This window comes from Cynoglossus semilaevis, chromosome 16, assembly GCF_000523025.1.
Source record: "Cynoglossus semilaevis isolate Cse_v1.0 chromosome 16, Cse_v1.0, whole genome shotgun sequence".
Classification (NCBI taxonomy): Eukaryota; Metazoa; Chordata; class Actinopteri; order Pleuronectiformes; family Cynoglossidae; genus Cynoglossus; species Cynoglossus semilaevis.
The window spans coordinates 17,543,990-17,563,286 of NC_024322.1; the positions used below are offsets into that span (position 1 = coordinate 17,543,990).

The window sequence follows — 19,297 nt, forward strand, 5'->3', positions numbered from 1 at the left end:
TTATATTGGCTTTTAAATGTGTGTGAAAACAAAAAAGTAGAGCAGAGGTTTGTGGTTCTGGTCTCGGCTCACCTGGTGAGCTCCTCGTGAAGGTTGTTTGGTTCTGAAGAGTAGAACTTCACTCTCAGGTGAAGGCAGTACGGTGGTCCGACTGCGGGGGCACCAAAGAGACCAGTTTTAGTTATACACAGTATTACACGCACACTGTAGTACAGTCACACGTTTACTTACTTTTTACTTGTTTTTTGATACTTTTTGATACATCCAGCCAGTGCTGAAACAGAAAGAACTCGTGAGGGAAGTATTTGAGCCTCGACAAAGGTTGGTGTTCGTGTATTTGACTCAGCCTTTGATGATCTAATAATAATCATTTTACCATCTGTGGTCAACCTGTTGAACAGACTTTTTACTCCTGTTTTTGGACTGCATTCATTTTATATCCTTTAATTTCAGCTCCTGAATATTTATATATTTATTTGTGTTACATATTTATGTGAACTGATAAAAAGAACAGTGTTAAAGTCAGACTTTAGAAGCAGCTAAAGGAGCAGTCACACACACACAAAGACACACACACTTATTTCAAAGTCAATGACCTGCATGTAAGAAAGGTAGGGGAGGAAGGGTGGGACTGTGGGGGGGAGGGAGAGAGGGGAGGAGAGAGGGGGAGACAGAGAGATAACAGCACAACACACACACACAGACAGACTTTACACTTCTCTCCCCCACATTCCTTATGCAGCTCTCTCTCTCTCCCTCCCACTTCACTCCCCCCTCCTCCACCCTATCTTCACTCCCCGTTGCACATCTTCCTTCCACGCTCTTTAAGGAGCATCAGAGTGAAAGAACAGAGTCGGTGTCGGACCATTGACTTAAAATACTCCAGTCTGACTAACACACAGTCCCACAACTGATCCATTCACCGAGAGGGAAAATCCCTGAGACCAAAAGGCCGACCAGACTGGACTGACGTTGACGTCTGTGATTCTCTGTGACGTCGACCAAACAGTAACAAACAGTAACATTTAAAAAAAAAACTAAACAGGACATAAGTCAGAATTCTTACCGGCACTTTAAACAGCACATAAGTCAGAATTCTTACCGGCACTTGTGCGGAGTCCATGAAGCGCAGCCCGAAGTAGTCTTTCTCTATGATGTCCAGATGATACATGATCTGTTCAAACAGCTCCTCACCTTTGGCTTTTTTCTAAACCGGGACAAAAACAAACAAAATAAATAAATAGCAGGATTTGAGAGATTTATTAGTGATTTATTTTCCTACTATTTTATTGGTTCATCATTTCACTGAGGAACACCCTACAGACTACGTTATGTTTATCTTACGAGTCTTTATTCGTCAAACTTGTGATTATTTTCTTTTCTAGTAGACGGACAGACCACCTCTGATTTATGGAGCTGAATAAATCTCTTTTTTTGTTTGTTTGTTTCATAGTTTGAGTTGAAGCTCCTTCAGAGAGAGCCGTACCAGTTACTGCATGTGCTCTGGCTGCACTCTCTCACATGTGCACTTTTTCTCACACACACACACACACACACACTTCAGACCCTACCAGGAGGCACAGTCACAGGGTTACCATGGAAACCGGGGTTGGAGTGCCCCAGATGTCCAGGTCCTAGCATGGTTGAAACAAACCATGTGATCATGTGACTACAGACAGAAAAAATGTCCATAATTCGGACACAAGTTACAAGTTGTTTTTTTTCTTCTCTACTTTTTTAATGAATTACTTTGGTTGCATTTTTTTTAAATTATGAACACTACTGTAAGGTTAAGAATTACTATCATACGATGACCTAGGAAATTTACAAAACACTTCTTAGGCATTAGTGTATCATCTGCATAAAGAGTGACATGATAAAAACCATCATTTTGGTTCTGAAAAGATACAGTACACAGTTTATATAAACTATGCAGGACAGGAGTTTTTACAAGATGTTACCAGAAGAATATCGTGTAGTTAAAAACGCAGAGTTCAGATGAGTAACAGGATGAAACACTGTAGAAGAGAACTGTCTCCTTCCTCTCTCTCCTTCCTAAGTTCCTAGGTGGCTGGCATGGCTGACACACAGTAACTAGGGTGAGCACAAAGGACGTATTGTGTGAAGCGTGCATGCTTGTGTGTTTATCCGTGTGTGTAGTTTTGCAGTATTGTTTGACCGTATTGCAGTTTTACTTTTGAAAATACAGCATAACAGTTAACTCATCTCAATACGACACCTGTTGGATTGAGTGAATTAGACCGACCAAATAACTAACCATAATGTCTTATTTCTATTTTTTTTAAAAGAACACCTGAAGAACGAACGGCAAGTAAAACATTAAAAAAAAAAAATGCGGGGGGGGGGCAGTTATGTGCGGACATTGACGATGTTCAACAGTGGTTTCCCCAGGAGACAACGTCGGGTTTACGTCGAGAGCACAGACAGAAGGCTGTGGTGAGAGAACGGAGCTCAGTCACTGAAATATGTTGGCTCTGTATTTACAACCACTTGAACAAATAAAAAGACAAATTAACTGCACCCCAGAGTGAGGGCAGGGGCAGGGGGGGGGGGCAACGGCACATATCTGCTACACTGAGATGAACAGAAAGTATGCAGCTGAAGAACAAAAAGACAGTTTATTGTACAGACAGAGTGGAAGTGTTTCAAGAGGGAAACAAGAATTTTTTTTTTCACTGCAAATATTTCTTAAGACCCAGTCATCCTTCAGGGTTCCCCAATTACTGGGACGGGGCTCTATAGTGGTCCGTAAATCATTTGGTGCCGGACTGAAGAAGAATAAAATGTATAAACTAGTCACAAAGTCTCAAAGTTCCAGGAAAAAAAACACATTTTAACTAACTGTTTACAGGTGAACACAGAAGAAACACAACTAACTGTTTACAGGTGAACACAGAACTGAAAAATACCTGACAGAGTGAACTCTTAAACTGAAATTTTGTTGCTTACGTACAGAGAACAGTTAAAGCCAAAAAAAGGTGTATTTGAATTGTATTTTTTCAGTTAATTTATATTACATTCCGACTCATCTGTCTGGGTCAGAACTCATCAGACGGCTACAGTCAAAACATTTAAACACAGAAGTTTTTTCTCAAGTGCTGTGGAGTTTTTTATTGCCTTATCAGCCTGTCAGACTTGGATGATAACAGATAATGGTTTGCAGAAGCAACCTAGACCTGGGGGATGGGATTCACACAGGAGGCTTACATTAAACTAACCAGAGGTCAGTGACTTCCTGAAGACCATTATAAAATGGTTCACTTGACTCATGTGGGACATCACATCAGTAAAGACTGATGCCAAAGTGGCCTCGCCAAAACATACTACATAGAAATACTTAACTGACATTCAAAGCAGTAATTTATTTTCTATTTACTTTATGTTTTTCCAGTAAAAAAAAGGTTTATTAGCATCAGGTTTATAACAAGGATTACGGAGCAGAGAACAGACACGTCACGTCCGCTGGACAATGAGACAAGCACATCACATGATGCGGTCATGTGATCAAGTGTTTACTCAGGAGAGGATCATGGAATTACATATGATTAGCACCATGCTACGCTCCCACTCTACCCTGTAACCCACGATGAAGCTAAAACAGGCCGTTCCCCTGACACAGACTGACAGCTGTCATGAGCACATGACTCTTCTGCATTTGGAAAAAAAAAAATCTGTCTGTTAGGGCGATGACCAGCTAAGACATGAAAAGACTGGCGAGGAACAGCCGGAAAACCAAGACCAATTTAGTGCATCGAACAGCACTATACTTGGAACAGTACTAAAAAACTAACGTGGAACAAACGAAGTTCTCTTACCGGCAGGTCGACGCTGACGTCTGTGCCGTCCAATAAGGAGACGCGGCAGGTGATGACGGACTTTGCATCCCCAGCAGCAGGGATGTGTGTCACGGCTCGCTGAGCCTCTCTTAACCTGGCTTTTTCCGCATGTTTCCGGATGGAGCGTCGTCCCAGCGTCCTGCGTAGGAAACTCAGCATCATGGACAAGAGGGGGGGTCAAAGCACCATAGCTATGAGAAAAGAGAGATTAAAGAGGGAAATGAGTTCAGAATTTTAAAAAATGTAATACTGACAACAAGTGCAGGAGAATCAACTGTACTGTAAAGATTTTACTTTTCACACAACACTTTGTCAAAACTTTTATTAGGAAGGGGGAGTAAATTATATCACAAATATTACTATTTGCCAACAGGAGATAAACATGAAATACTGAACGGACCATTTCTAAGCTAGCATTCAACTGGCCATGTTGATGCCTCACAGGCCTGTCTCCACCAATGGGAAGAGAGCAGCTGTACATTTCAAATGAAGTTATGACAAAATTGGACTGCATCCATATTGAAAAGATAAACCACGAATCCTAATCAGCCGTATTGGCCAAGTATGCAAGCAGACAGAAGGGACTCTGACTCCGGTTTCCCCTATATTCAAATAAAATGTGATATTTACTGTCTATTCTGTCCAGAAATATTTGTAAATCTTCATTTAGAAACAGAAAATTGATTGAAAACAAAGGTAATTCTCACTTTTGCTCTCCTGAGTGTCAAGAAACAAAACAAACAAACAAAACAAAGTTATGACCAATGAACAGTCCAGGCACTCGCGGTTTGGCGAGTCAGCTAACGCCAGTCCCGATATTTAGCCTTAGTCCTGTAATATTTTGGTATTTAAATAAGATAATTTAAACCACAAACAATAACTACTAAACTAAACTACTAAAAGAAGCATATCCTACATATACACGAAAAGAAAAAGTGGCATTACACGTTTACTTGGATTTTAGGCCTTGGTTACCAGGTATGAGCAAATGCAACAGGTGTCCGCTTGTCTTACTGTACAAGCTAACCGTTTTAGCAAAAGACACACTCCCTCAAGACGCCTCCGCCCGCGCTAGCTTGTTTCCTACAACAAAACGAACGCCTCTCGTTTAGCCCTGAACGCTGGATAAAACACTTGCTCCGCAGCCACTTGTGGATTCGTTTGGATTACGATACTTACAAAAGCTGTAGGCCTGAGTTCACGGTAAAAACACATCCGCTTGCATTGCTGATGATTAAACATCAGCCTCGTACGTTTCCATCGCGTACAGCGCGTGTTTTGTTGCTCTTTATCCCCTTTTTCACCTCGGTTCTTAGCGGGATGATTTCCTCCCAGGTCCCAACAAAAAGTAGCAGGCAAAGCTTTCCTCAGGAAGTGACGTCACAGCAAATCCCTAACAATGCACGATTAACATTTTTAAAGAGACAAACTTTCTTTTTATTTGTTTTAGTGAGTGTTAGAAATATTTAAAAAGTGTTATTATGACTATATTTACACATAGATGATAACGTCTTGATTGGTGTTTACGGATTTAAAAAAACTAAAAAAAAATTTCTGTCGTAAACATAATATTAAAAACCATGCTTTTTAAAAAGTTAAAATCACGTGACAGGTTCGAATGATGTGGCTTAATGTTTTTTAAAATAATACTGAAATCCCTTTGCTAAAATGTTGTGTGGTGGTAAGTTATGTTGTACACTAATCTTTATTGAACAGCAGCACCTCTCTCTGCTATGTGTGGGTATTACAATTTCTATATACAGTTATTCAAGTTATGCGATTGATATAGTTTTTAAACCTACGCAATTATTGAAATTAAATAAAATAAAAAAACTCAAAGCTAAACTGTATGTTGAGCTAATAAGGTTATATTACTAAATATTTCCATGCATATAGGCAGTGTATAAACAAACAAAATGTTTTTAAAAATAGAGAAAGAACTGTCTGTGCCTGAAACAAACTGTTAAATACACATGCACATTTGTTTTATAGAACTGTTGTTTTTTTGGAATTAAGTACTACCTTAGTAGTAGTAGTAGCTTTAATAATATCAACTCTTGCAACGTTAATTTCCATTTTTAGTTTAACCACTGATGATCACGCTTCAAATTCCATCACAGCCTCTGGTGCAGACTTTGTTGTTCTATTATTTCTTCTTCTTCTCCTCTCTTTTTTTTTTACCAAAATGCATAATATTAGCAAATAATCTGGCATTATATTGCAAATCTGTCTGTTTTTTGAGTAATTTTTTGTGGAAAGTTATTCCTTGGAAATGTTGAACCCTTGTTTCTTCAAAGAGCCTCTGTTGATAAGACACTTGTCCTCTAGTAGGCCTTACTTTTACACTTCGGAAAAGCAAGGTGATGTGACGCCACGTCTCCATGCTTTGACAGACAAGCTTTAATTGTTCACAATCAAGCTTATAAACATGTCCAAAGCACTGTAAAATCATCATACCAAAAAAAAAAAAAAAAAAACAAAACAAGCAACCGAGGACAAAGGTTTTCATGACACAGGTCGGTGTAAACCAAGGGTAATATACGGTAAAACATTTCATTATTCTGTGATCCATAATATATACATTTGCTGAGAATGGTTCCAAGAAGCAGTCTTAAAATACACATCATTTGTGTCACATTTGAATCATCCCAAGAAAGAAAAAAAAAAAACATAAGATAAAACAAAATATTTCTGCTCACAAATGATTTCCCCTTTTATTTTAAAGATTTTTTTTTCATATATAACATTGTATTTACAAGGTCTAGTATTATATTCACAAAATTAACAAGTGGCACTGTGTAGTTAGAGGAGGTTTTTTTTCTTTTTCTTGATCTCTACAGGTGTCTCATTTAAAAAAAAAAGAGATAAATTAAAAGCAAAATTAACACAACACAACTCACACATTTCCACCTTGTTTCAGTAGCACTATCTGCCACCTAGCCTTCTACAAAGTGCTATCCTGTCTCTACCCAACTAGAAGTGTTTTCAACTTTACAAAAATACGACTAATGCGGGCCTCGGCGCGTCCACTGCCCTCCACACTACGTTTGATCAGGACTCTAAACACACAGACAGTACCAGTAACAGTGTCAATGTCCAAACACCTCGAATGCACAGAGCTCACTGTTGGACATTTTTGTGCAGACGGAAACTCTGGCAGCCCTGACCTTTGACCTCCCAACTCCTCACTGCGCGACGAGAAGCATTTTGTGTTTGTTTGTAATTTAAATCTTGTTGTTTCGTCGATTTTCTGCCACGTACACGAACCATCAAAGGACAGCACCAGAGGTTGAGTAACGCTTGAATATCTATGTTAAAATATCGACATCTAAATGTTCACTCCGATTTAGAATTTTAAAGTTTCTCTCATTCTCTTGGACAGAGGTTCCCAAAGTGAGGAGCGGGCTCCCTTTGGGGGCAGACAAATGGATCTATATTTCAGTACAGTATGTGTTTTATTTATGACAAAGTGAGTAAATGGCACTAAATTGTTTTTTTTAAAGGAATCACTGTTTCAATAGTTTCACCTTCGATCATTTTTGCCACAAAATCAAACCCATTTGTTGGTCTATTTTGACGACGTGCTGACGAAGGTGAATGCAGTGAGAGATCTGGTCAAACCAAACCATCGTCACTCACCTCGATGGCCTGTTTAACTGTTGTGTTGCTTGAACAAATACTACTCTGTAGTAATACGTGTTAGTAGTACATGTGTTACCTGTATCTGATGGAAACCTGTATCTAATTCCACAAAATTTGGTTGGTAGATTTAGTAGTACACGTGTTACCTGTATCTGATGGAAATGAAGCCGCAGCTCATTTTCTAATTCCACAAAATTTGGTTGGTAGAAATAGTAAGATTCAGCTCAAACTGCACCCCCCACTTTGGGAAACAGTGTGTGTTTCCCAAAGTGGGGGGGGAGGCCCCCTGCAGGTGGCAAATTAATTTAAATTTCATTCTTTTCTCCACCGTTTTATTTCCTTTGTTCAATGACTGGGTGGAGATTAACAATAAACAATAGATTGCATCGATCTACAGAAGGGGGCGCTGCAGAAAATGTTTGGGTTGTGTTGCTCTTGGAGAAGATTAGAACTCTCCTAGTGCTCCCTTTAGTCTGGTTTATTTCAATAACAGCTGGTGTGTGTGTGTGTTTGTGTGTGTGTGGTCAGCTGCGTGTTTGCTGTTTAAAAATAATGATAGAAATGATTTCTGGTAGCCAATGTTTTCCAGCGTTGCCGTGCACCGTTCCCAGCGTACCTCTGCTCATCGGCTCAGATTTATCACTCACCCTGAGGCCGTGCACAGAGTGTGGGATCTTTGTATCAGTGTCCAAAAAAAGAAGCATCGGGGGAAGAGTGAAAAGAATGGACTGTGGATGTTGTGTGGGCCACGGTGTCGATTTAGGAGCTTTGGAAACCCAGAGAAAAGGTGGGAAAAAAAAAAACACGCTTCTGATTCCACTTTCACGTGTCGACCGAATCTCATCGGGACCACGTGAGAGCAGTTGTGAATTTACAGCCTTCCAAGAAGGAACAAAACTGAGATAAGTCTGTGTGGATTAGATCTATGGCTTCATTGAACAACCTTTAACTCCAGTTACAGACAAGCAGGCTTGGACCAGACAGCTAATGAACCAGGCTTCAAAACTGAAATGACAAAGGAGAGAGAGAGAGAGAGAGAGATGTTCAAAGACAAAATCACACATTCACAAATCAACTCTCACTCACAAACAAACACACACACACACGTACACAGACACAGCAGTACGTTTTTTTTCCAGCAGAGTCCAGAGTCAAAGTTAAAAAAAATCAGGTACCAAAGCAGTCAGTGAGTAAAATATCTTAAAAAAAAAATCATACTAAAACAAAAACACACCAACGTTTGAACAAAAAGGACTCAAATAAAGGCCGGGTTTCATGAAATCAAAATAACGTCACCACTTAAGTCTCGGTACAAACACGTTAGCTCCGTCTGAACACAACAAAAGTACCAGGAAAAAAAAAAATCACTAATAAAGTTCTTTTTGTGCAACTTCTTCTAAACTGCAAACTAAATGAAATCCATCAGTGTTGGGTTTGATGCTCTGCTCCCGTGTGACCTTTTCACCCTTCAATCAAAAGGAGGAAATGCTAACGACGATTCTCGGCTAAAAACAAAAATAATTCTTTTGTCGTAGAGTTTATTCTCTAATTACATTATCAACAAGGAAATAAGAAATATTAAATGTAAACATATTAGCATGTAACTGCCTGGACTCTGGTATAAGAGGCCAGTAGAGGGTGCTAATGAGGACTTAGATCACAGGTCGACTAAAGATAATTTTTTTTTTTTTGGGTGGGGGGGGACAAATAGTGAAGAAGAATTTAAGGAAGGACTTGAACTAACGTTGATATAATTCATCAGCTTGGGTTTATTTTATGCTGTAACTGGGTCTAAACCCGTGGCTCCTGGGACCTCAAACGGAAACACTCGGTCAGAAGAACTTAAAACAGTCATTTTAAAGGTAAAAGTTCAGATTTGATAAACCAGGTCTCCGAGGCTACGCTCACACTGCAGGAAAAAAAAAAACAAAAAACAAAAAAAATGGCACAAATCTGGTTTTTTCATCGTAGTGTGACTGCAAATACACAGAATCTGACACAGTCCACGTTCAATAAAGACGAGTGACTGGGCCAAATGAAAATGTCCTCAGTACTTAAGGGGGTGACGAGAAAATTGGGCGTCTGCAACAGCCCCATCTGCAGGGAGAGTGGAGACTCTGCAAATATGACGACAAAGCCGTCAATTTGCCTGATTTTGATCAATGAAAAATTGCCAGACACACTAACGTGTGTGTCATTTATCATCACTTAAACACGGTGTGTGTGTGATGTAGACCGTTCCACTGGAGAATCACTTAAACATGGTGTGTGATGTAGACCATTCCACTGGAGGCTGATGGAGGTTGAAGGTTCAAACCCCTAACGTGAACGACCATGAACAAAAAAAAAAGGGACTTGAGCTGCAGTGTGAACGTAGCCTTTTGTAGAACAACAGAGGGGGCGGGGCCCAGTTCACACACACACATCCTGAGGATTTGTAAACCTGTCGTGTTTGTTACTCCGTCAGATCGCACAACACAACGTAACACAACACAACGCTGGAGGACATGTCCAACACAGCAGTGAACAGGAGGGGAGACACGACGTGTCCGTCAGTTGTCCGTCTGTGGAGAGCTCCGGCCGAGAGAGCAGAGAGAGAGAGAGAATTAAAAAAAATAAAAACAAAAGTACAATAAATTAAATCACTATTCCTTTATCCACAAAGAAAGGCAAAAAGAAAAGAAGAGAAGCAGAGGAATCACGCTAACGTCACGAGCTAAGATTTAATCAGGAAAGCCTGAATCTGGAGACAAACAAAACGTACAACTTTTTGTCCTTTTGTTCAGTGGACAGGGTTTGACACAAACTAAAACACAATAAATACTCTGTGTGTGGTAAAAAGATAAGAGCTGTTTCTCCCGTCGGCAGCCCTTTCCCTTCACGCTTATGGCACTACAGCGATTCACCGTCCACGGTCTCCTCTTCCTCCTCCTCCTCCTCCTCCTCTTTAATCTAAACCCTGAACATACAACGTTCCCTACTGGTACCTAATCAAAACAGCTGGATTTCTTTATAAATTCTATCTTGTCCGTGATTTCCATGTTAGTTTGTTTGTCTTTTTTTTTGTTTGTTTTTTTAAATCAGCATAAAGTGCAACAGTGCTTTTGTTCTCTACTCCCACCGTCTGTCCTCCCGCTGACCCTCGGAGGTCAGACGTCACAGGTTAGTGGGGTCAGGGTCAGGGTTCACGCTGGTCTCACTCGTCACGCTGGTGGCACTTGCGACACTCGGCTCCTCTACTTCTTCATCCTCCTCTTCTTCCTCCTCCTCCTCTTCTTCTTCTTCTTCCTCGTCTTCTTCGTCCTCCTCTTCGTCCTCCCCGTCTTCAGTCACCTCACCTACGTCCAGCACTTCCACCTCCTCGTCGTCGTCCTCTTCATCCAGGCCTTCTTCCAGCAGGTCGACCATTGCGACCTCCCCTTCCTCCCCCGCCGACGTCGTCGTCGTCATTTTGTCCTTCTCTCCCTTCTGCTGCTCCTTCCCCTCCTCCTCCCGCCCGTCGCTCACCTTCTCCCTCTGCTGGTACAGGACGGTCTTCTGCGGTTTGACCAGACCTTCTTCGTAGACTTTCAAGATGGCCTCACACACAAAGCGGTACTGACTCTGTAAAAGAGAGATCGGTGAGAAGAACCTCGGCGGTACCGCCTGTCAGCGGCTGTTCCAGGTCTACGTACGGGTGTCTGTATCATCATGGCCCTCTGGTCTCTCATGGTCCTGACGATATCCAGAGGATACACGGGCTGACCAGCCTCCATCAGACACAGAGCCGATTCCATGGTGATCAAAACTCCTGTCCGACCAATGCCGGCGCTGCAAAAATAAATTAATTAATTAAACAGGCATTGTAACGATGGAGAGAGTTCTGTCGGCTCCGACACCGACGTGTCACGACCTACTGACCTGCAGTGTACCACCATGGGCTTGTCCTGCCCGGCCCGTTTGCTCCTTACCAACGACACAAAGTCCAGGAAGTCAGTGGAATCATCGGGAACACCGTGGTCTGGCCAAGCCAGGTACTGGATCTGTGTGAGCTCCCTCTGCTGTTCACTCTGAAGAACAAAAAAAAGACAGAAATATGCAAATGAGTGAATATATTTTTATTTGAACTGGTCAGTGTAAATCAGCCAGTGACGTTTTTTTCTAGTATGTTTCATTAGGCTCCTTGGTTTGGTTCTGGGTTCGAATCCCATTCCACTGTATCATAACCTCTGTCACTAGAGGGTGCTAAATCCTGCACAAAGCAGCGTAAAAGGCAATAACAGTGATAACAGTATCAAACAGACAACAGTGACAAATTCACGTCAACATTTCACACCGTTGCTTCTTTAGACTTGAAAACAAACTGAAATCTTCGCAACAAAACAACAATTCCTACAGACGGGAAACACAACTGGACACGCTGCGAGAAAACTGCAACCAAAAAGCTAAAAGGTCAGTGGATTATATAAACCCCCGAGGGACACACCGATAACACACACACACACACACTAAGGCGGGGGATAAAAAACTACTGACCAAGACTCACTCTTTAATGTAATGCCTTGCCACATCACCATAGTAACACATCTATCTCCATAGCAACCACCACAGGCAGAGGAGAATGCTAATTGCCTCCTTCTACAGCCGTATACTTTAAAGGTCATGATACAAGGGCAGCTCACGGGAAAATAATTAGGAGAAACACAGACAGCGGGAAATGACGAGGCAACGGCAAAAACAATTAGACCTGATGAAGAGCTTGTTTACCGTCGGTTTGTGTCGCTGGGACTGAAGACAGGATCGGAACAAAACAGTCACGACAAAATACCAAATAAAACCAGAAAAGAAAAAAAATCAAAAAACCTTTTCAAAGTTTGCAGCCTGCCTCCAGTGGGGGGCGCCAGAGCACTTTGAGAAAGGCAGAAAACAGGGGGAAAAAAAGGTTGCTAGGTAGTTCAGAGAAATGACAGGTTTGGATTTTCATGGACTTCAAGCAGGGATTTGAACCCAATCCTCTTAACACTGAGCCACAGGCAAACAACAATATTTCTCAACACTATTTTAAACTGACTGGCGATCGGACGAACAACTCGCAGCCCCAACAAAAGTTCAACAGAGACGATAAAACCGATGTTCAAACAACAACAATTCCACTGCTGGCGTTCCGACCCTCCTTCCTGTCCCACCGTCAGCTCTCCGCTGCACCTGCTCCTCCATTTCACCGGCGTGACTGACTGGGGTGGGTGGTTGTCAGGGCAACCGGATCCCAATACGTGGCCCGCATGAAGCAGCGGGTGCCAGAAAAAGAACAGCCTACACTGATCGCCATGGCAACACTCCTCCTCCGGGGTCCTCAGAGGCTCGTCCTCCCCGAGACTTTGGTGCTCGCGTTTGATTGGAGCCAGAGTTCGCTCTCATCGGCTCTGCTTCTCAGCACACGCCCTCTCTACGCCTCGTCTTCCTGTCCTCACCCTCACCCTCACCCTCACCCCTCTTCATCATCATCATCATCATCATCATCTCCTAGTCAATCTGACCTCGTCCGTCGTCGTTCTACAGATGAGTGTGTGTTTGATTGCGTGGTCACCTGCGTGTGGACCAGTGTCATCTCTCTGACCAGGAAGGCTGAGTTTCCCTCTTCGTTGTGACACGTGACTGTAAAGTTTCCATAGGTGGCGCTGTCGTCTGGGTTGGGCCAATACTGATGACACTTCACCTTTAAACGAGACAAAACGTAACTAATCGTTACTTTATATCAGAGTGATACACTGAAATATCCTGAGATTTCCTTTTACATTACTGTATCAATATCCACCATCATTGATCATTAACAATTAACAGTCAAATATTCCCGGTGTTGGTTCATTTTATTTTGTTTTAATTTAACTGAAAACTCTCTTATTTTGCACAAATTAAAATGTCACATTCAACTCTGTTAAAGGTAATATTTAACCTTTAACTGTTGTCACTTTCTCAACCACAAAGTTACAGTTTAAACCACAAAGTTTAAAGTTTAAATTTGAAAAAAAAAAGATCGCAGTTCAACGTCCACGTACCCGCCCCCGCTCCACTTGCGTAGTCAGCATGACAACCATGGACGAGCCCTGTTCCCAGGTCATCTGCCAGAAGTCAGGGCAGGTGTTGGGCAGCGGGCCCTGGCACGCTATGTAGCGGTTTATCAGACTGGAAGCAGGAATCTCCATCTACCAGGAGAAGAGGCAAAGAATATAAATATTAGACCACAGGAAGATAAACATTTAAATTCAATTTAAAAAAAAAATACATAAAAATTTGAACTAGAATTAGAATTTGGGAATTCACTGCCAATCAACCGCATGATGGTCGGTGATAATTCTCTTTTTTATTTTTAAATATATTTTAATCCAGCAGTTAACCACATGATGGTCGGTGATAATTCTCTCTTTTTTTTTAAATATATTTTAATCCAGCAGTTTTTAAATAAATTTAATACATAAATGTTGTTGTTGAGATGTTGGTGAGAAAACTTTAAATGTCATTTAATCAATCTCAAAAATAATAAAGTGAGTTCAAACTTTTGACGATGTTGGTGAGAAAACTTTAAATGTCATACAATATTTTATTTGAATTATTTTGAATTATTTATTTGAATTTTTTTTTTTTTTTTTACTTCCTGTGATCGATCAAGTGTCAGAACGTCGACTCCTCCTTCATCACCTCTACATTTGAGGAGACGATGGTTCCGTGATCGATGACGATCATGTCATAAATCTGTTCACGTCTGTTCTTTATCACAACAAACGTTTTATCTGGTCAATCAGTCAAACTTCCTGCTTCACTGAACAAACATCCAGACATCGATCAACGTATTTACTCTTAAAGGACGTGCGGTGAATTAAGCCTCCACTGTGGTCATTACAGTGTAATAACATGTGATTCAGGCAGAGCCGCAGACTGGGGAAAAAAAAAAAAAAAAAAAAAGGAAACCACAGAGACACAGAGTAAAAACTCACATTGATGTAGTTTGCATTGATGTAGTCATCTGTGCTTTTCAGAATGACCCGCGTGGCATCATCTGCAGAAGGAAGAGGAAGAGGAGGAAGAATGTGATCAACATGAATGGAGGAAGACCAGGTATAAACAGCACTGAGAAAACAGCTGGGGGGGAGGTGGACGGAGGGGGAGAGAGGAGGAGAGTCTGCCGTCACGTACATGGAGAGATGTCTCTGTAGCGGTTTTTGGGAACGTTCTGAGGTAATTTGGCACACAGCATGGTCATCCCCGGCCTCTTCCTGTACAGTTGCTGGAAAAAAACAAAAAAGAAAAAAAAAAAAGGGAAAAAAAAAACAGGGAAAAAACAAAGACTTAAACCAAAGGTGGAAGAAAAATCAGCTGTTAATGAAGCTGTTGTGTTCAGGTGAATAAATCTTCAAGACAAAATGTTTCAGAACTGTATGATTTCCCACAATCCACCTGGTGGCCCCTCATGTTGAGCATCACTGTCAGATTATTATTATTATTATTTTAAAACCCATGAATCTCTGTTCTTCTATGATGACACGGTGTTTAAAACACGTCATAATTCAGTCCCTTATTCGTCCCACAAGGGGAGAATTTACAGACAGGGGGCGCCACTCGGGATATGTGGTTTTACTGGGAATCGAACCCAGGACTCTCTGCTCTCTGCTTGCGTGGTAGACGTCACCAACGCTAAACCACGGAACCACAGAATAATAAAAAGGAAGTTCAAATAATATTTGTGTGAGCACTGATGTAAGTGAGTTGGTGGATATATTTGGATGTATTTGTATATATTTTGGGGATTCACGTTGAATGGTTCTCGACCTGATGTTCATGTCGTGACCTGTGATTGGCTCCTGCAGCAGCACAGACACTAACAGTTTTCAACCTGACGTTTGTTCGTTTTTTCTTCGACCTCAAAGAGACGTTTTACTCTGACACAAATATGATTTTCCTGTGTTTAAAGTCTCACATCAAACTGGGCCAGTATGGCTCCACTGCTCAGGCCTTCACCCAGCCCCACCATGGAGTCCCTCAGGGCGTGCTGGTCCAGCTGGGTGGGGTCCTGGGGGGACTTCTCGGGGATGTACTGAAAATCTGGCTCTGAGTCCACCTTCTCCTCCACCACGTCGTAGATGGCTGAGCGGAGACAGACACCGGGATCACATGTTATGATGACGTTAAATTATATTTACATTAATTCAACAGACGGATTAAACCTCACCGTTTGATCCGATTCACGACATAATCCAGAAATAGAAACGTTTTAAATGTTCAATTTGACAGTTTTAGCCTGGACTCTTGTCATTTTTACACCTCATTTCTGGGCGTTAAAAACACCAGGGGCAGTGAACACATCTCACCGTTGGGTCTGACCAATAGGATGAGCTCCCCAGAATGGCTCTCACAGCTGGCTTTGATGAATTTGACCACCTGGTCATGGGTGTGGTCAGAGATGTCCCGCCCATTGATGAGGACCACCTGGTCGCCCTCATTGAGGCGAGGCACACACAGGTCAGCCTGAGGAGTGAACAGCAGGTGGCAGAAGATCAGAAAACAGTTTCACTGATTTTTTTTTTAAAATCCAATTCTGAGTTTTACAAGAACAGGAAGTATGAAATGATAATAGACTTTATTTCAACATCTTTTTTTTTCTTTTTACCACAATTTATTTCCTGTTTGAAGGATGAACCTGGGGTTTTATTATTCTCTTTTCACAAAAACCTAAAAAAAAATTTAAAAAAAAACTAAGAAAATGTCACTTTGCTTTAGTTTGATAAAATGGAACATTAAATAAAAAAGACAATTTTAACATTTTCTTATTTTTCCACATACTCAATGGCGCCCCCTACATGTGGCACCCTGTCGGGGGCGTCACACCCTGGACAGGTCATCAGTCCATCGCACTCACATATAAAGACAAATCACCGTTCACACCTATTCACACCAACGGTTCATTTACATGAATGTATGAATTTAAAAATGTAAAAATAAAATGTCTTTTCATCACAGGACTAGTAATGGTAGTGGTTTTGGTGAACTAACCCTCACCCGGTGCCTCAGCGTGTCACAGTTTACAGGAAGTTCATGCAGCTCCTTCTGTGTTTTGTAAATATGCAAATGATTCAAATCCGGCTGAGTCTGCGTGTTCCAGTTCCCCGTGAGCAGCAGCACCATCTACAGATCTTATCCTGAGGTTACCAAAGGTCACGGCGGCCATGACATCAGCTGACCACGGCTGTAGTCAGCTGATGTCAGAGTAAAGGGGCGGAGTTCAGACGAGTTCAGGGACACAAGCGGTTCTCGTAAATGTTTTTTTTTTCTTTTTTTCTGCTCGGAAAATGAACATCAAGTGTTTTTAGAAAAGAAACTCTGAGTCAAAATGAAACCACGGGGACACGAACACGAACCGTCTGATAGGTGAAGACTTTGTCATTATTACAAATAATCCTGAGCTACTCTAACACTGAGTCATAAATGTTGTACGTATTATTCTACAGACTTTTATTTTGAAAAGTTTCCCAGGTAAAGACAGAAATATCAAATAAAAAGTGGAAAATTAAAGTCGATTTAGTTTAAGAAGCTGATTTTAGTAAATGACGTCATTTACAGTTTAATGGTGAAGATAATGTTTTTGGTCCAAAAAAAAAAATGGAGAAAAAAAGTTTAAAAAATACTTTAACTAATGTTTTTGGTCCAAAAAAAATCGAGAAAAAAAGTTTAAAAAATACTTTAACTGGTCCAAAAAAAAAGGAGAAAAAAAGTTTAAAAAATAAGTACTTTAAATTTAGGGTAATATTTAACAGTCAGTAGGAGTGAAATTCAAACATTAAAACGCTGCGTTCTCTGTCCTCGCCTGCTGTGCATGAATTCATCAGGTTGTTTTTTTTACTCACTGATGTTCCTGGAGCCACTCTGGACACGATGATAGGCATCTTCTGATCAGCACCGCCCTGGAAATATGAAAAAAAAAAAAACAAGTTAAAACCACAATCATCCTGTTGTTGTTCAGGGGAGAGTTAGAGAGAGAGTCTCAGGAGCCTGAATATAATTTAAAAATAGAAATAACTGAATGAATAAACTATAAAATAAATAAACAAACATATTAGATATTATTTTTTACAGAGTTGACACACGCAGTCGTTCTCAGTTAACACCTGCTCTCACCTTCACGTTGAAGCCGAACCGTCCGTGTTCATCAGGTCTCATCTTGATTAGGACTAAATTGTCATGAGGGACGGCTCCATTCAGCTGAGGAGGGAGGATGGGGGAGGAGAGGGAGGAGGGGGAGGAGAGAAAAAAAATATTAACACTTCAAAATGAATGTTCTCACTTCACAGAGAACAGTCACCACACTGGAACTACTACGACTGTAGTATTTAACGTAAACAAAGTCATGTGAAAATAAGTTCGGCCTTGACTATGAAATAAAAATTATATTAAAAAAATAACTGTTTTTTTTTTAAATGAAATGAATTATTGATCAGACGTCACGACCTCATCACAGTCTCACACAAAATGTCTCCCTCCACTGACTCATGTTTAGTCCAATACTAATAAATAATAAATACTAATACAATAATCATAATGACACTAATATTATATAACGATAAATAGTAAATAGTATAAAATTGAATAGTAAAATTTTACAGTTAAATACTTTATCGTGTGAGATAAAAAGAAATAAAACATATACAGTATCACTGATCTGACAAGACAAACTATAAACTTTACTTCACTGAATTTTTCCTGCAACTTCAGCTAAACAAAAATGTAACTTTGAGACTGAAGAACATATTGAAATTAAAATTAATCGACCCCCCCAACAAAGCTCTGTGTCCCCTAATGGTTGCCTGCCCCCTACTTTGAGCACCACGAAAACATGCACAGATGTCTGTCAACGTTACAACGTGCAGGAACTCATTTAAGGCGTGTGCTGTCACGTCTGGTATCTTCACACCCACCGTGGTCTTGTCGGCGTTGACGGGGACGTCGTACATCTCGTTGACGTGGTTGTCCAGCAGACTCTGTTGGGAGTGAGCCTGGATGATCTGGCTCAGGGTCTTCCTGCTCAACTGCTTCGGAGGCAGAGCCGGCGGCTGACCGTCAACCCCATCAGGAGAGCTGAAGACAAAGACGAGGACAAAGACGAGGTCAAGGACTTCATTAGACCACGTGATTATCAACGGGCAGCAGAAAGTGAAAGTTTCTGATGATGATGAAAGTCTAACGAGCGACTTCCTGTTAGTGAAGAAAACAACAACGGATCAGAGGAAAAAAAAAAAAAAAAGAAGAAACCCCAGAGGCTGAACAACACCGCGTTAGTCAGAATATGAATAAAATACACCAAAAAGATGAAGTCAGTGTGGGGGCCGGTGTGACCCCCAGGTCAGATCGGTCGGGTGAAGCGTTCAGTTACGTCATTCCTCACACGTCAGGAGTCAAACTCTGGACATTTCATGTCATTTCATGTCTGTGTTTTTCTCACTGCTGTGATCATCAGTCAGAAAGTTTTGATCCAATCATTTTTGATGGAGAGAGAACAGAAAAGACACTTAAAAAAAGTGCGAAGCAGCTAATAGAGATTAGCCTAGCGTGCTAGTCTGCACTGGTGGTATTTAGCCACTGAGTGCATTTTACACATTGAGTCACAAAGAAAGAAAATACTGCAGTTGAAATTCATTTCCATGTGACCCTCTGCAAGACCTACATGCCCCCAAAGGGGATGTGCCCCCCAGCTTTGAGCACCACTAGTCAAAGGAAGACACTATATATTTGTGACAGAGACTTTTGTTTTTCTTCACCAGAAGAAGAGAAGT

At 41.1% G+C, this 19,297-nt stretch overlaps 2 protein-coding genes across 3 annotated transcripts in view; both read right to left on the reverse strand.

Moving 5' to 3' along the window:
- Positions 1 to 5,237, reverse strand: part of epb41l5 (erythrocyte membrane protein band 4.1 like 5) — a 25,499-nt gene extending 20,262 nt beyond the window's left edge. The window contains exons 1-5 of one of the 2 annotated variants that reach the window (XM_025063673.1): positions 5,037 to 5,237; positions 3,837 to 4,048; positions 1,103 to 1,207; positions 232 to 274; positions 73 to 151 (exon numbers count right to left, since the gene is read on the reverse strand). In XM_025063673.1, the coding sequence (XP_024919441.1) occupies positions 73 to 151; positions 232 to 274; positions 1,103 to 1,207; positions 3,837 to 4,019 (410 nt within the window). In that variant the 5' untranslated portion in view covers positions 4,020 to 4,048; positions 5,037 to 5,237. The remainder of the gene's footprint in view (positions 1 to 72; positions 152 to 231; positions 275 to 1,102; positions 1,208 to 3,836; positions 4,049 to 5,036) is intronic. The other variant, XM_017040108.2, reaches the window with a different exon arrangement.
- Positions 5,238 to 10,544: 5,307 nt separating this feature from the next.
- ptpn4a (protein tyrosine phosphatase non-receptor type 4a) overlaps positions 10,545 to 19,297 on the reverse strand; it is a 47,456-nt gene continuing 38,703 nt past the window's right edge. Inside the window, exons 16-27 of the mRNA XM_008329069.3 lie at positions 18,443 to 18,602; positions 17,646 to 17,729; positions 17,375 to 17,431; positions 15,842 to 15,998; positions 15,451 to 15,617; positions 14,670 to 14,760; positions 14,471 to 14,532; positions 13,535 to 13,681; positions 13,066 to 13,194; positions 11,400 to 11,548; positions 11,174 to 11,309; positions 10,545 to 11,102 (exon numbers count right to left, since the gene is read on the reverse strand). Of these exons, the coding sequence (XP_008327291.1) occupies positions 10,656 to 11,102; positions 11,174 to 11,309; positions 11,400 to 11,548; positions 13,066 to 13,194; positions 13,535 to 13,681; positions 14,471 to 14,532; positions 14,670 to 14,760; positions 15,451 to 15,617; positions 15,842 to 15,998; positions 17,375 to 17,431; positions 17,646 to 17,729; positions 18,443 to 18,602 (1,786 nt within the window). The 3' untranslated portion in view covers positions 10,545 to 10,655. The remainder of the gene's footprint in view (positions 11,103 to 11,173; positions 11,310 to 11,399; positions 11,549 to 13,065; positions 13,195 to 13,534; positions 13,682 to 14,470; positions 14,533 to 14,669; positions 14,761 to 15,450; positions 15,618 to 15,841; positions 15,999 to 17,374; positions 17,432 to 17,645; positions 17,730 to 18,442; positions 18,603 to 19,297) is intronic.